General features: G+C 37.5%; 1 protein-coding gene across 5 annotated transcripts; it reads right to left on the bottom strand.

Moving 5' to 3' along the window:
* Nucleotides 1-918: 918 nt before the first annotated feature.
* On the bottom strand, nt 919-15,620 carry LOC107263848 (E3 ubiquitin-protein ligase TRIM71). Of its 5 annotated transcripts, none has more exons than XM_015731487.2 (6): nt 15,517-15,619; nt 15,190-15,236; nt 8,542-9,056; nt 8,120-8,449; nt 7,751-8,041; nt 919-7,661 (listed from the first exon to the last, which is right to left on the bottom strand). In XM_015731487.2, the coding sequence occupies exons 3-6, from the start codon at nt 8,980-8,982 to the stop codon at nt 6,504-6,506; spliced, it is 2,220 nt and encodes a 739-aa protein (XP_015586973.1). In that variant the 5' UTR covers nt 8,983-9,056; nt 15,190-15,236; nt 15,517-15,619; the 3' UTR covers nt 919-6,503. The 5 variants fall into 5 exon arrangements, with proteins under 5 accessions (XP_015586973.1, XP_015586974.1, XP_015586975.1 ...); XM_015731488.2 differs by having other exon boundaries at nt 8,542-8,699; nt 8,784-9,056; nt 15,190-15,613; XM_015731489.2 differs by having other exon boundaries at nt 8,542-8,645; nt 8,784-9,056; nt 15,190-15,613.
* Nucleotides 15,621-17,460: the final 1,840 nt, after the last annotated feature.

Below are 17,460 nucleotides of genomic sequence, written 5' to 3'. Positions count from 1 at the left end.
AAAAATCGGATCTAAGACTTCTTTTGTACCTCTCCGACGAGGGTCGGAAAGCTTTCGGTGAGTCGATACGACCGTTATAGGACCGAGTGTGTACGTCAGGGATAGAAACTACTTTTGCTATCATATTATTTTTGTTTTATTTTTATTACGCAAAATTGAATTATTCAATTATTTGTTAGAAAATATATGTATAACTGAATCTCGAAAGTGACAGCCTATGTATCTGTCATGGCTACCCGACAATACCTTTGTTATTCAATATCTACATGACACTTACCGCACTGTTGTAGAAAACCACCAATGAAAATAAAAAAAAAAGATACGCAGGGAAAGTTTTACATCTACGATCCTTACACCGTATCACTCAGAATTGTTCTCGTATAGCCAATTATGTGACTTTTGGATACGACGTTTTCTCGCTGCCAGAATCGTCCGTGTGACACAACTCACCTAACAAATCACTTCTTCCATTTCCCCTTTAACAGTGAAACACAAACCGATACGCTCATAAGACAACAAACATTACCCTATGCGACAAATAGGAATAAATATTCGATTAGTCAAATAAAGGGGTAAGTTATATTTTTATTTTGCACCTTTTTAACTTTTTATTTGATTTTGTTTATTATCACCTTAACAATATTACAATAATTAGATGATTCGATCTGCGTATCGAGTGTCTTTTATGCGCACATTGCAATTACAAGAAAGTGATTATAATTATCATGTATAAATAATCGCAAATGTTATTAAAGAAAACGGTAGGAACTTTTTGTCTCGCGTCATGAAGAAAGCGGCACGATAATCGCGATGAATCGGTTAATGTGCGAAGTTACCGATTACTCGATTAGCCTTAAAATGTATATTACATATATAATTATTGTAATAAGAGTAATAGTAAATAATGACCGATCATTAGTAATAAAATTATCAATGTAATAGAAATAATAATAATAATAATAATAATAACAACGACGACGACAACAAGCAAGCAGCAGGGTAGCGTTATTAATGATAATAATATAATAGTTGCAATAATAATTATACGACTTACCACGTCGCATTGTCCCAACCCGATTATTCCAATTGTTCATTAAGATTGACAAAGCTCTGGCGATCATATAAATTATTTATAACATTCATCTCGAGAACAATATTATTATTTTTGTTGTTATTGTTGAGGTTGTTATTATTATTATGGGAGAGATACGACAATGTGGCTTCCGCTTCTTCAGTATCTTTCTATCTAATACGTATAAAATAAGAAAGAGAGTGGCTAATCGGGAAACATAATCACAGCCAAGAGGCTGGATATATGAATATCTGTATATGCACGATATATATAATTATATATGTATCACGCACCGTGAGAGGGTGTTGCGTAACAAACAAAGAAAAAAAGAAAGATCAAAAAGTAAGGACAAAAAAATCTTCTCCTCTTACTTCCCTTATGCTCGTAACGGTAGCACACCTGTTGTGGCGACTTTGTATTGCTCAGTTTACTCCGTTTATACAATCCTAAATCCTCAGTTTACTCCGTTTATATAATCCTAAATCCTCCTTTTTTAACTCTTCAGTTACACTCTCTCTCTCTCTCTCTCTCTCTCTCTCTCTCTCTCTCTCTCTCTCTCTCTCTCGTTTTGTGTTTTTTAAAAATTATTTTCATAATTTCTCCCCTTTTCCAATTCTTTAGAGAGTTTTTATGTCACTCACACGAAACGAAGAAGCGATGCAAACAAACCGGTGCGCCCTTTTATAGGGACTCGCGGTTTAACAATAATTTCATCATTTTGGTAGCTGACGACTTTCCTTAATATTAATAAACTCTAGTTATCTCAATTAATTTTATTACTTCTACAACATTACGAGTTTTAGAGGCAGGCTAAACGGTTTTTAATGAATCGTACACAATTCTCCGAATAGATATAATGTACGTACGTATTCCTTCAGCATTATATGCACCATGCAATGACTATTACAATGATTTACTTTTACTTCGATTTCTCTCTCATTCTCTCTTTAAAGTTTTCATCATTTCAATTATTTTTGCATTCTCTTGCCCTCGAGTACACACAACAATCATTTAGTTTTTATCGTTTTTTTACCTTTACATTCTATCTCACATTCTTCTTTATCTTGTTTCCCATTATCTTTCGCGCTAACATTTCTCTACTACAATTATATCACATGCACTCTTCTTCGATAGCTTTCAACTTGCGCGTCTCTCCTTATCTACCTTATATTCTTACTCTTACTCTCACTTTCACTATCACTCTCTGTCTCTCAATCATACTGAAAAACTCTCCTAATAATTTTGCCAACCTAAAAGTTAGCTTTGTACATTGTGATAGGCATTCCGATAACGCGTGATCGCTGATTGCCCATCTTCTTGTTGCACAGAATTTTTTGCGCGCTAACCAAATTTTTACGAAAATCATTAAACATGTAATCGCACGCACCTACCTTTCGATTGTAATAATTAAACTTACAGTGCGTGCATGTACACGTGTACATACATTAGTAGTGTGAAATTTTGTTCGCTTACGTATACGTGTGTATCATGTGCGCATGCGTCCGAATGTATAAAATCACACATTTTCGAAATTCTTACGCGTTGAACAGCGTTCGGGCTTTGGAACTTGAAACTATACAAATTTTAATCATTTAACTTGTATTATAAACATTGAAATCCGTCGATTGTTATATTCATTGGATCGATCGACATTATGATGTGGCCCTTGATAAAGCTCACTTAAGAACGTTACAAAATAAATAAATCATAATAAGGAATATCGAGTATCGTGTCTACGATTTGTATTTTCTTTTTCATTCAAACCCCGAACGCGCCCACTGTAGCGTTAGTCAAATAAAAACTAAAAGGGATCATTTATTTGGCTCGCTTTTTAGGTTATGGTATATGATTGGCGACACGACGAAGACTTAGAATAGAAACCGATTTATTATGAACGATCGCGCCATTGTCGCTTTTACGTTAATCGTGGAAAGTGATTTTCATTACACTTTTTGGAAAGTTCGAGTACTCGAAGAATCCTTATGAACAAATTTTTGATATTAAATAGTGCAACAATTGTGTGCGAATAGAAAACTAACGAAATATTTTTGCAATACAGACGTCGACAAACATAAGTATCCTCGCGTGAGTTACACAAAAGAAATAGAAGAAACCAAGATACCTGATCTCGTATAGCATAAACGAAATCTCGTTAGTGGTTAGTTTCACTTTCTATCAAAAATCTATTTGGAGTGTGACTAGGTTAACGTTGACTGTAGGTACAAAGGAAGGGGAGGGAGGGTAATAATGATATAATAATGGTAATTCTTGAGCAAGACATTGCGTATCTTTAAATTCTAACCGTAAAAAACAAGAGTGCGACATTGGAGAATAACTTTAAATCTGTCGAAGTGTCAGCTGGATTAGAGAATAAAACGTCTCGATGTCGGTAAATTCTTTAAGGTACCGTCAATGCATTCGCTCTCAAAAAAATCAAAGGGAGGAAAGTGCTACAATATAAAAAAAGGCTGAAGAAATGAAACAAAGGACGGAACCAAGTTTCAAATATGAAAATGTAAAAAGGTTGTCAAAATAGAGGTTTCAAAAAAGAAATAGTAAGACAGCATCGTCTAAGTCTGAGAATTTCAAGTATCCTCTATTCGATAGAAGAAAAACTTCGATTGTTATGTAAATCATCTAATTTCGTGTCTTTCACTCAAATAGGGGAAAACAGCCAAGGATAGTTAAAAAGTAGCGAAGCAGCTGACGGTTTAAAAACTTCCCCAAAAAGAAAGCAAAAAAAAATTAAAAGAAAATAACAAATAAAATGCTATTATCACGTTGAAGTTCACATACAAAAGTATACGTTTTTTCTCCTATTCTCAAAATCTCTGTCTCGATATCTCTCACTCTCTCTTTCACTCTCAGCCTCACCATAAATATATATATACATATACATATATATATATACACATATATATATTTATTTATTTATTTATTATATACTCAAAAGGTCCAGAAAACGGACATCAGATACGAATGCAACTTGGATGGCCCACATGTAATATCCTTAATAAAGATCCTTATATACAATTATATATGATTATTATAGTTCTTTTTTCATCTTCATCATCTCTCATTCAATCATCTTTAATGTGTTGGACAACATACAACAGAACTTTGCATATTATTCAGTCTTGGTTCAGTCTTACTGTGTGGATGCAATCAATATTTCTCTTTGTTTCGTCACAATAAAAAATATTATAAAAAGCGCAAATGGAACAATGAGCGTGTACGTTGTATCCCACGTGTCACCACGCCATTTACATTTATCGTGTATGTAATAACGTGTAATGAAAACTAATTGTGTACATGCATTTGAAATAAATTTTCGTTAATTCTTGTATCGTATGATAATGGCGCTATCAAGTTTTTCATAGCATAGCAGGATTTACATTGGGGAAACAACAGCGCGCTTTCTCTCTCTCTCTCTCTCTCTCTCTCTCTCTCTCTCTCTCTCTCTCTCTCTCTCTCTGTCTCCCTCTGCGTTTTCCTCTTTTCTTTTATTCATTCCTTAAGTCTGCTTATATCTCTCAATCTATTTCTCTCTCCCTTGTCACCATTGCTACACCACCAATTTGCCCTTTGATGTGGAAATTGTGCATCACTCCCTTAAATTATTAATATACGCGTTTTAGTCCCCTTACGAAACGGGGAAAGAGGGATAAAATAATTACTACACATAGAAGTCCCTTATTAATCCTTTTTTGCGGCCTCAGAGTATATAAATCTCGAAGGTGATAATACGCAGTGAGAAGAATAATTGATAATCAATTATAGAATAACATTAATAATAAGACAAGAAAAAATAAGATGTCAGAACACAGGTTACGATAATAGTAAAAAGACTCGGCCATTACAAGCTTTTCCCACATCTACTATACTTAAGTAACAGCGGTAGGAGGGGAAGGGGTGGGGGGCTCTTGTTAATTTTTCTACCTTCTTTTTTAGACTATTCGTACCAAAAAATATTTGATCAAGAAATTGTGTGTGCGTGTGTGTGTGTGTGTGTGTAATTGCGCGCGCGCGTCTGCGCGTTCACATACACATTTGTCTCGCTATTATATGATAGTAGATCGTCCAATCGAATGAATAAGAAGACTCATTTTCTATATAATTTCCATGTACATTAATCAGAAAATTCCAACGCTCGCTCGTTCTAGACTGTTATCACAGGATCACCCGGGCGTTGGGGGTATAATCAACCGATTTCGATATCGTCGACCGCATTGTTAGATCGACGATCATATCGATTCGAAAAGTACGAACATGAACCAATGAAAGCTTGGGAGAAGAGAGGGTAAAAATTATTTATATATGAAAACTGCCTTGAAAAGTTAGAAAAAAATTAAGTAAATTAAATAACGAAAGTGTATTTTAAACGTGAGGCACCAGATTAAGAAATTTTTTAAAGAGCATAATAATCGCCAGCAGGAAAAGAATTTAGCTTGTTAGCACTCTGATAACTTAAAAGGAAAAATAGATATTTAAGAAAAGGGAACAAAAACAAATCTTTTGCTCCATGGAGCCGTATTTAAAGTTATATTACCTATAATGAAAACATTGTCTTTAAAAAATTGAGAATCATCTCTCGGACCTAACTGCTGATCCTAATCAACACGTGCAAAGTTATACTCTACGCGTATCAATTATATGAAATATTAATCAATGATCTATTGATCATTCATCGAATTTTGGTACACAGCGCCATCTTTTTTATGTATTCATGAAAAAGAAATTCACATAAAGGGGAAGCAAAAGCAATACGCATCCCATGCTTTCAGACAATTGTCTCGTTTGGAACGGCTTTTTCATTTAAATTTAAATAAAAGATAAAAATTGTGTGTATTTCGTTTCGCTTTTTTCACACAAAGAAACAAAAGAACGAACGAATGAACCGTCAGTTCTTCGATTTAACTCGAATTGTCGAAAGGAATTATAGTTATTGGGTAATTACAAAAAAAAAAACCTTAGGAAACAAACAACGAAAACCGAACTCATGCCATTGGTGAGGAATATTCTAATTGATTTTTCACCGCTCGTATCCATGTTGATGGACCAAGTAAAAATATTTAAACGTCTCGCGTTGGTATCTTTGAAAATATAGATGCCAACGTGATAAGCAAGTCAGTCCTTTCATTCATTAGAAAAATGCAGAGAAATAATCTCGTTAATTTGGTCTTTCCTTTCAATTCAAGAATCTGCGAGCATTCGAAACGCTCGAACAGAAGTCTTGTGTAATAATAATAAAAATAATTTTTAAGATAATAATAGTTAATAATAATAATAATAATAATAATGTAGTAGTAGTAATAGTTTCAGTGTAGTAATGATAATAATTGAAGTAGTGGATGGAGGCTTAAACGTGTTTTGTGATATTGGAAACATCAAGTGTGATCCAAGATGACACATTCATACTGATATATGGAAATTAGATCAGTAGAACACGATTATTGCCAAAATCAACAACCACAATTCTGCCATCAGGACTTAATGTGATACCAGATGGACGGTCCATCTCGTCAGGACCCTTTCCATAGCTGCCAAATTTCCACTTAAACGTACCGGCCGAATCAAATATTTGAATACGATGATTCCTCGAATCGGCAATAATGATGTTGCCTTCGTCGTCAATGACGAGACCCTGAGGTCTCAGAAACTGTTTAGTACCACTATTGCCGGATGTGTTTGCGCCGCTAACGCATCCGAGGACTTTAGCGTTTAAAAAATCAGAATCAATCACGACTACACGGTGATTATTAAAATCAGTTGTGACAACGTTGCCCTCGGGATTAAAAGCGACTCCACGTGGTGAATCGAAATGTTTCCACATACTTGGTGTTGTCTCGTATCCATACTTACGTAGAAAGATACCCTCAGCGCTGAATAATTGGACTCTATGATTTCGCGTGTCCGATACGACAATTTGGCATTCTGAGTTTACGGCGACGTCCCAGGGGTAGTTGAATTGACCGCAGCGACAGCCTTTTTCTCCGAAGCTAAGTAGGAAAAGACCCTCCATAGTGAGGACTTGGATGCGATGATTGTCCTTGTCTGCGACGATTATGCGACGTCGACCGTCAACGGCGACGCCAGCAGGTCTGTCGAATTGACATGGTGCTGTTCCATGGGTACCAAACTTCCGAATGAAGCTTCCATCTTGTCTGAAGATTTGAATGCGATTATTTGATCTGTCCGCGACGATGATGTTTCCGTCCTTATCGCAAGCAACGCCCCAGGGTCTGCAGAGATTTTCTCGCGCATCACCGTCATTGCCGATCACTTTGATTGGTAACTTGTTGCCATTTCCACGACCAGTGCGGACAGTCACGGGAAAGGTACTCAGTGGTATTGGTCTTCCTCGAGGAACAGGACCCAATGGAATCATCTGAGATGGTTGCTGATATATTTGAGGTGAACTTCCGCGACCACGAACCGCACGGCGATCGCCGATTGGTCCAGGATTGTTCACAACGATGGATCCCAGATTTGCGATGGCGTGTACTACAGCTCCTTCAGGACCTGTGAACGAGATCCAATTTTCTTCTGGCGGTGGCAGGTTCTGGCGAGTCTGACGAATTTGAAACACCTAAGATCAGAATGATAAATTTATAAACATACTCGGAATTCAATACAGATCCTTAGCTAAGATTTTTTCTTGTGGAAGATTCCATTTACCTCAGCAGAAGCCATATCTTTGGTAACCAGCAGGTCTAATGGATTGCTTGATAATGTTGATGCTTCCATAGACTCTCCCAATTTATCCATTGCTCTGGAGAGTCGTGCAATCCCGTGTCTGAGTCCCTCATCACGTGCCTTAAGAGCAGCGAATTTCAGCAATCGTGCCTTTTCGATTCTTCCGAGCAAATCTTTCTCTCTTGCTTCCAAAGCAGAAGCTACTCTTCTCACGCATAACATTACGTCAGCCGTAGCCTGACGTGCCTTTTGCTCTAATGTCTCAGCAGCTACCTAACAATTTGATAACCATGTATTATAGTCTTACTGTTAACGCCATGCAATCCTAAAAATTACGGTGAACATGCTTACTTGGACTGCATCGAGATCATCTCTCAAAGCAGTTATCCCCAATCTTGCTTCGCTCATAACTTGATTGGCCTGAACCGCAGCCCCTTCGACAGCTTCCACCAGATGGATAGTAATATGTCCATGATGATGATGCGTACCACAATCACCACAAAGAGGCCGGCTACAGGTTTGACAATAATATCTCTGTGCATCGCGATGTATCTCGCAATAGAACGCCGTACTGGGTGGTGGTGGTGATCCGGCAACATGTACCAATGGAGGGCTGAGAATCTCCACAGGATTGGAGTGTCCCCCAGGATTTTCAAGCAGGAGATTTCCACCAAGGCGGTTCTAGAATAAAATGAATTACAAAGAATATAATGTCAGCAAACATTTAGCCATATAAAATATCAGAAAATGCGATGTAACAAACGCATTCTTACTTGCAAACTGATGATGTTCGATATAAGTACCTGCTGGCAGGCTAGGCAGGAGTCACAGGGTGTATCCGTGCAGTCACGACACCTGGGGAGACCAAGTGTCAAACCTGGTGCACGACGGGAGTCGCAAGGTCCGCATGTGGCAAAACAATCGGTGTTAACTGCATGCAGGAGACTGTTTATAAGGTTATCGACACTGAGATCGTCCGGTGATCTACCGTAACACTGAGAAGTTGCACTACTACCCGAGGATGATGTTCCCGGAGGACTGACGCTGGAATATCCGGACCTCGTAGCGCACTGCCATGGCATCTTGGCGGGACTAGGTTGCTGACGGGACGGTGAATTCATGAACCCCATTGTACCACGGGTGCGTAGATCCAGGTCGTAGAACGGTGGACTGGCAAGACTGACTCCTCGATTATAATTCTTCCCATGACTCATTGTGCAGCCTGCAGCAAGCCTCGAGAGCTTCCGAAAGGATTGATTATGTCCCGGATCCTACTAGATGCTTGGGTCTGTAATAAAAACAAATGTATTATAGATTTTTTTATTTGTTATATCCAATACTATTTACAATGTTTATGACGCACATTGTCATTGTCACATATTTAAAAAAAAAACGAAAGGACCTCGCGATAATTCTCAAGAGAGACATAAAAAACTAAAATAATGTTATGTCTCCCATAAGATGGCACCAGGATGCATCGTATTTCCCTTAACACAACTTTGTTTTCATCATTTTATAGATAGCCAATACATCCCGAAATCTATCCGCTTCTTGACTCAACTATAATATATATACATACACACGAATCGGAGCATGATTATTCAAAACTGGTTACAAGGTCTCTCATTGACCCTTATGCAAATTAAAGGACCGCAGCGTTGATCTTCAGAGAGACAGAAAGAAATAGAAAAAGAAAATGGAGTAGGGAAAAAACCCGTCTGATCTACCCTCACAATTGGAATATATATAGGTACCCACCCATAACATAAATATAGCTACAGCCTTACGGGTCGGTAGACATTGGGTCCCATGGTGGAATAAGAAAAATATATGTATAGTACACGAAGAAACCTGCGGGACCCGGGATCCAGTAATGGGGTCCCCTCCGCTTCCATTTAGAAATCAATAACCAACGGGAAAATTCGCATCCTTCGTCTTATACATACGAAAGAATACAAAGGCCCCGTTTCTTATGCGGTTCAACTGGAGGAGCGCAATAGCGTCCTATGGCCAGGACCGGCATCCTGCGTAACATGGTAGGACACCGTATATGATCCTGAATGTTAATACCAAATGTTAGGAAAAGAAAACTAACGGAAAAAAACCATGGGTTATCCAGGCTTCAAAACTCAAACGTGTCTGCATTTTGTCAATAGTAAATATTCATGAGAATACATGGTACCTATACAGTGTATATACACAAGCCGCTATCTTTAACAAGAGCATAACTATAGTTATGGAAAATTGAAAAAAATAATACGTTCTTGGAAAATTGTTTATTCGTCGTTCTTCTACTAATGATAATGAGAATCAAGCATGAGACTAGTCTAGTAGTTATTGTCAGTAGATATCCGATCGGTCATATACAGTGACCGGTTACATTAAGATTCATCTTCTTGTTATTTAAAGTACAAATCAAGCATTGGATAATGAAATTTGAAATAAAAACAGACGGAAGTCCATCAATCAGATACTATCTGCCCGCTTTCTAAATCACACATGCAAGGAAATGAAAACAAAAATTAAACTAAACTTAGTGCTAAGAGGACACGCATCTATATACAGGGTGGGGCATTTACAGTGAATAGGTAGATTTTTTCAGAAACGAAACCAGATATAAAAAAATGTTACAGAAAGAAGTTGTAGGGTTTCAATTAAATCTAGTTTAATTTTTATTTTAAAAGTAAGAAAAAATATCCGTTTCTAATATCCTACTTACTTACCTGAAGCACATTGTGCATGCGGCTTAAAACGTAACTTGACTAGGACCATTAACTGGCTAAGGATGTTAAAAAGATGTTTGGCTTAAATTTCGTCGCGTTTCGCGCTCCACTAGGACCCGAATTCCTTGTAGAATGGGGTGAGAAGAGGTTGAGAGAGGGGGGATAATAGATAATAGATCCCAAGTAATGTAGAGAACGGATATTCTTTATTTTTCACTTTATCTTATCACTTGCTAATTTTGAGTCATTAATGTATTTGTACTTTTAGACTCAAAATTGAATAGCTCATTTGATTTGCGCATGAAAAATTGCATCATCCTATTGAAAAAATGAAAGTTGGCCTGCGACCTGCAACTCAATAACAGAATCTTCCGTCCCCCTTTAAACCATACAACTTCTGTCTAAAACATCTTTTTATATTTGGTTTCATTTCCGAAAAAATCGATCTGATCACTATAATTGCCTATTCCTATATATTTATTATAGAAAAACGAATGACTTTCTTACGGTAGACATATACGTGACATAACATTAGAGACAAGGGACTAAAGACAATAGTATATCTTTCTCTGATGATTTCCAAGTCATTATTTCAAGAGCGATACGTTACTATACTATGCAGTTAAACGTAATTAATAATAAATTGTCAGTATCCCAATTCTTCGTGAGGTACCAAGTTAGTATCAATATAATGACGAAGTATCAAGCATCAAATATTGTTGTCTAGTTTCCAATTTATGTACAGTCGTTACCATCTGTGATGCACGAGAGTAAGGACGTGGACACCAGATATAAATGGAACTAACATAAGAGGGAATGTGCGTAAGGGATGTTTCCAGCTCTGGTCCCAGGTTAAGGCACGGACTATTGAGAGGACAAGCCGAATGGAGTATATTGCAATGCAGTATGACGAGGTAAACGGGGGTGGCTGTGACAGGGTCAGGGTCAGGGTCAGGTAGGATACAGGGTACCAAGAATGAGAAAAAACGAATAGTTAAACGACTACAACAAGAGGAAAAGAGAGTAAGAAGGCGCCAATCGTGAAGCATTCTCCCGCTCTCAAGAGATGGTTTTTCCGGTGGCCCTTTGCACGGGGGTTGACGGAGCGGGAAGGCGGGTGTATAACATTTGTCGGGCAGATATACATCCTGGGCCCTTACCGCTGCCACTAGGGTTCCTCAAAGAGAAAACAGCCCTATTTCCGAGAAGGAAGAAGAAAGGAGAGAATGGGGAGGGTCTGAGCCGTCTTTACCGGGGCCCTAAGGCTCAACCTACCTTCCCAAGAGACGCATCAATCACGAACCGTCGGTCACTTTGTTGGAAACTCAGGTCGGCACTCTCCTTCAAGAAATTTACCAAGCGCCATTTTTTTCCGGGACCCACGCGATTATCTAGGAGCGATAACTATTCTATTCTTACTATTTCGACCGCTCTTCCATGCTGCTTTTCAACGTTCTTACGGGATTCTATGATGACGGAAAACTGAATCCTGGACTTCTGGAGGTCCGCAACTGATGTTAATTGGGACACGGTTTGCAATTAACGGCCATTTCGGTAGACTATTCTGATCTATCATGAAGTATGTACACAAATGTAATCGTAAATAGATATTTTTATAATCCGATGTGCGACGAGGAATGCGATAATAAACAAGCCAATTAAAATTGAAAGCGTCAATGCGAGTTCAAACTGGCAAAAATTTTTCATTTGACAAATGCAACTTGCAAAAGTGATCTGCGGAAATAGGAAACAGAAACATGATGGATAACAAAAGTTGACTCACCGTGAATCACTCTCATAGCGACTACCTTCTGTATGGACGTCACTTCTATCCAAAATCACCCCATTGGATTGCCGCATCTTTGGGAACGAGAGATTGGGGGAGAAACGTAGTCAGACGAAGAGAGGAAAGACCAAAACCCTCAAATTTTTTGAAACCAATAATCAATACCAAATTCACTCAGCTTACTCATTCGACTATCCCCAATCCATCCCCAGATGCATGAGCTGCTTTTACCAAATACTATATTCAAGGAGCGCGTAGAGGTTAACATTATTTCTGTTAACTCACCTCGTATTACTCAATATCAGTCATGTGCAATTACAGAGAATCCTCCTCTCATTTATATACAGTTTCACTTTATTTATGAAAACCATTAAGGTATGAATTCCAATAGCATTTATTATTCAGTAATCAAATTCTTTACGGAATTATCGATTTTTCTTATTATGATCTTTCTTCTCATTTTTGTTTAAGTTCGCTATGTCATGGGTGTGTCCTATATTAGGTGTAAAAGTAGCACAATAATAGCTTAACTAAAGAGATGTGACTATGCAACCGCACAGAGGATTTCACTTATAGGGGAAACATTCCTGCGTACTACGTTTTGAAAATTTTGTACGTATCAGCTCTTCAGTGAATTATGGTAGACGTGAATTTTAAGTACACGAACAAACGGTGACATCTGTGAAGCGGAAATTCGAATGGAGGCGTGAAAAGAATTTTATTTCGTCTTCAAAATGCTTGAGCTTCCGAGAAGCCGCAAATCATATTGTAGGTTCCCCCGTGCACGAAATATTAAATCCTCTACCCTATTCTAAAACTTTCAGAACGAGGAATGACATACATAAAATCTCTCTATTCCCTGTAATTACCATGTTTATGAGTGTTACTATTCAAAGAATATAAATAATACAATATAAGGAGATCTCTTCTTCTAGACTATTCCAACCCCTACGTATAGATTACGCCACTGTACGTTGTGAGTAGTCGATAACTTATCTACTCTGCAAGCTAAACACTGTATGTACTGGTAAAACATGTGTACTGAGAGTCTAGTCTGGAAAATTAAAGATAAGTTGAAGGACACAAGAATAAGTGATCTTAAGAGAAAAATAATATAAAGAAATCTCTTTGACAGCCATGAAAACACCACGAATATTTTATTCAAGTACTGGAACACTTCTTAAAACTTATTTGTAAAATGCACAAAATTATTTAAACCCCTCAGTACCATATACATATTACCTTAGATATTTCGAAGAATAATAGCAGAAAAATATTGGGAAGAGCTAGAAATGAGAAAATAAAATAGCAAAGAAACAAGTTTAGAAGGGGAAAGAAGAATAAAATTGAGAAACGTACAACTTGCATCTTGGAAAACCGTCAGAGAACCTGCCTGCGTTTCACCACGCGTGAGGTAGGTCATAGCGAAAGGAAAATACGACCGGGTTGAATATTGGGAATTCAAGGATGGTGAGTGAAGCACGCATGACGCGTATCTGCGCAGGGCGAACTGGAAGATCCCAGAGGTTCTAAGGGAGAAACCTTAGCTATATCACAGAATTGAGGTTCTAGGTAGATACGTAAAATGAGTGCGTGGGTACAGAAGCCGAGTGTACAACTCTTCGAGTATTTTTAGTTCACTAAAGATCGAAAATGATTCCAGAGAAGAAAAAATTCATTAAAAAAGGCAAAGGAAAAAAGGATAGCACTATATCTTAATGTGGATAATATTAACATTATAAAAATATATATACTTAAATACCACATTAGTTACGTGGAGACGGTAGGCCTAGCAACTCATCCGACCTTTTCCATTGAATTCTTCTTTTGCCCTAACTCTGCATTTAAGAAATGGTTTCGAATCAACACTACATTGCCATATTGCCTAAAGCTTCGATCTATTTCGATATTCTTCATTTATTAGTCAAAGAAAATATATATACCTAAATTTTCCTTTCTTTACCAAACAAATAAAAAACAATTTTAATTATCAAATGTAACGCTACAAGCTTCTCTTGTATTCTATATCCAATATAAAATACTATAACATTATTTACAATATTTTAAATGCCTTACCAACTTACAAGATAACTGGAGTTATCCTTACCGCGATTTGCAGAGTATAACGAAGGTATATAATATTCTAATATTAAATCTTCTCTCGCCCTGCACAAAATTTCAGATTTCACAAATGTTTAATAAATTTATTAAACAGTTAATATTCGGATAAATCGCAACCAAGCTTCGACTCAGAACTAAAATGCGATTACGATTAAATTATTTGCTTATTACACAGAGCTAAGTCCTTTCTTCTACCAAAAGGGGGTTGCCAAATAATATATATATAGAAACATCAACAAAGTTTACTGATCTCGTTTTCACTTTCGTCAGAGTCCAAAAGATACCGGGTAGTTGCCCCCAATAGCTCAGATTCAAAACGTTACATGCACGCAAAATTATTACAAATACAGGTATAACGCATGGGTCGCCTTCGCCATTTTCTATGACGGGTTGATCTGATCAGAATTAACTGTAAAAGTTTAATTTGAAAGTGAATAATAATACAAGAAAAGTTTAAATACATACAAAATTAGCAAAAACAACAAATATTCAAGGGATACCCCATTGCATTTTGAATCCCATGTAATTGAGTTGTCAAAAAGTTCAAAAGTGCGAAGAACATTTTCCTGTTTATTCTGAGACTTCGAATGGTGACACTAGGTTCTAGAAGGGAATCGAAACTGAATTCTAGACATTGTATAAATTCTAATGTATTGTGATTTGTTATAAGTATATACGTGACGTCACATATAAGCCTGCATGAAAATTTTAGTCTGATTGGTAAAATGATGTACTGTCCAAACCATCACAAAAATTGTATTTGCAGTATATAAAACAGAGTAAATTATTACCTTTTAACTGTCAAAGGACTTTTCATAACACGCCGGCCGGTAGCGTGCTGCAATGTATGTACACTGGATAAACGATCTCACGCATAAACAAACACACGTCGAAGAATGCCAATAACTTTCACAATTATACAATACTTATGGAAATTGCGATAGGAATCTTTATTACGTATTGTTATACAATATATCTTTATTTTATTTAGATAACGCGAATATACTCTTATAGACTTTGGTGTATATATGGTTTCGCTTAACTACGCTTTCTTTTCAGTACACCGCTAGAGATCAAAAACAGCGGGGAATTAAATAGGACAAGAATAATTTACGTACGATTTAGTTTTGTTATTATTATTGTTGACTCTACTCGCGTGGGTCGTGTCGATTTGTAAGACAAGCGATAAACAAGACAGACAACTTCTCTTCTCGGTTCTCTTGTTCGTACTGAAACTGAGTCGTGCTATTCGACATGGGCTGCCTCCCACTCTGCTTAAAGGTTTTCCACCCCTCCGGGCCTCTCGTCCCCACTCTGGGCCTTTTTCACCCCAACACCTCTACTCGGTAAGTCTCCCTACACAGAATCGCCCCTCCCCAGTACACGTACTTTTACCTACCCTATTACAGTTCCACTCTACTATGTCTGCTGTTGTGTGTGTAGGATAGACCTGGATAGACCCATTCCTAGGATGCCTAATATAAAGTCCCTAGAGTAGCACCCTTCGTTTGATAGTGTATATAGGATGCGTAAAATTCTACCGCGCTTATGTTCCCCTCCAGTGTCCAATATTCGCAAAGTTTATATTCTGACTACTGCAAAACATCAACGGTTGGAATAATGAAATTGAGCTATGTTCGGGCATTCCATATTTGTATCATAGGTTCGGGTGGAGATACTTCGGTGATTATACTAACCTTCGAAGCAATATCATCAATGATTACAGTTCTTTATCTGGTTACACGTATGCAGTCGATTGTTTATATAAATATACAAATTCTGTGATAAAATTCATCCCTTTTTGGGAAGAATCTTCATAAAATTGTTAACAGAAGTTGATCATAGTCGACCGAGAATATCTGCTCCTACAAAATGCAATGTATTTGGAATTCATTACGACTGTTCTGATATCATTCACATACATGTTACTCTATGATACTTGAGCGAGTTATACGCTATGGATGCGTGTGTTTAACAATTATATACAATAATTTTCTACGTGTGTGATCGTACATACCTCATTGTTTTGAATTGTATGTAAAATATATACAGCTACGTACAATACAATATTTATTATAGAAGATATTGTTACGATGAACGCCCGAGAACCGGGGTCGACGAATAAACAGAATTGCTATTTACCGAATGTGAATCTCGATACAGGTCAAAGAAAGTATAGTACGTAATAGTCGATATAGATCTGCTGTTTCTGGAACAGAATGTAGAAAGATACGTACGTTAACGTTATCACAAACTTCGTTCTATTTATAAAACCATTAAAAGGATCCCTATCTCTGAATATTTTTAGCACTTGTAAAAGTATTTACAATTTTGTCTAAACTATCGTGCTATTATTTAGTATTGTTTGTTGCTACAATAGAAAAGATATATATGAGGCAAATGAAGAAAATTCAAGGTCACGATCCAAGAAATGCACCTATGACTTATCAACCTTTTACCAGGGAATATACAGGGCAAGTGAATCTTACCAGAGAATCTTTTAGATCAATTTTGAATTCCTCTTACTCAACGGCAAGCGAATTAGATGAGGAATTCCACGAGCGTTTGCATCCCATGGGGTTGTTGGAGATGGTGGTACGTGGTTGATACGTAGGCGGCTGTTTTTAGGGGGTTGAAGGATCAGCCCCGCGACGGTCCTATCATTTTCATTCTCTCTTAGCATACGTTTCTCTTACTCTCGTAGGTATATGGATTATCTGATTGCGAGATCAGAAAAAAATTCAGATTACAGATCAGATTACCAGAAAAAAAAGGATGGGTGTATTAAAACGTAAGAGAGAATTTGTGAGAATCTGAGAGGGAGGACGAGAAAGAGAGAGAGAGAGAGAGAGAGAGAGAGAGAGAGAGAGAGAGAGAGGAGAGAGAGTGGGGAGAATGCTAGAAAATGTTAACACGAAAGGGATGCTGCATGATCCTTCGATCGCCCACGACCTCCAACCTCCCTTGAACGAACTACCCCGACCCCGTAACGCCAACGCCATGCGACTACTCGTTAGAGCGCCTGCGCTTGGAAACCATGAATGGAGCCCCCGCTCGATGAC

This window comes from Cephus cinctus, unplaced genomic scaffold (assembly GCF_000341935.2).
Source record: "Cephus cinctus unplaced genomic scaffold, Ccin1 Ccin1_scaffold0165, whole genome shotgun sequence".
Classification (NCBI taxonomy): Eukaryota; Metazoa; Arthropoda; class Insecta; order Hymenoptera; family Cephidae; genus Cephus; species Cephus cinctus.
The sequence above is the reverse complement of the archived record's forward strand: the minus strand, read 5'-3'. Positions and strand labels throughout refer to the sequence as shown.

Bases quoted from the DNA above. Each gene is read 5' to 3' on its own strand.
- LOC107263848 (XM_025081159.1), bottom strand. From the start codon at position 8,982: ATGAGTCATGGGAAGAATTATAATCGAGGAGTCAGTCTTGCCAGTCCA. The intron at 8,042-8,119 runs GTAAGCATGTTC...TCAAATTGTTAG, and splicing joins ATGATCTCGATGCAGTCCAA to GTAGCTGCTGAGACATTAGA. The intron at 7,662-7,750 runs GTAAATGGAATC...TTCTGATCTTAG, and splicing joins AAGATATGGCTTCTGCTGAG to GTGTTTCAAATTCGTCAGAC.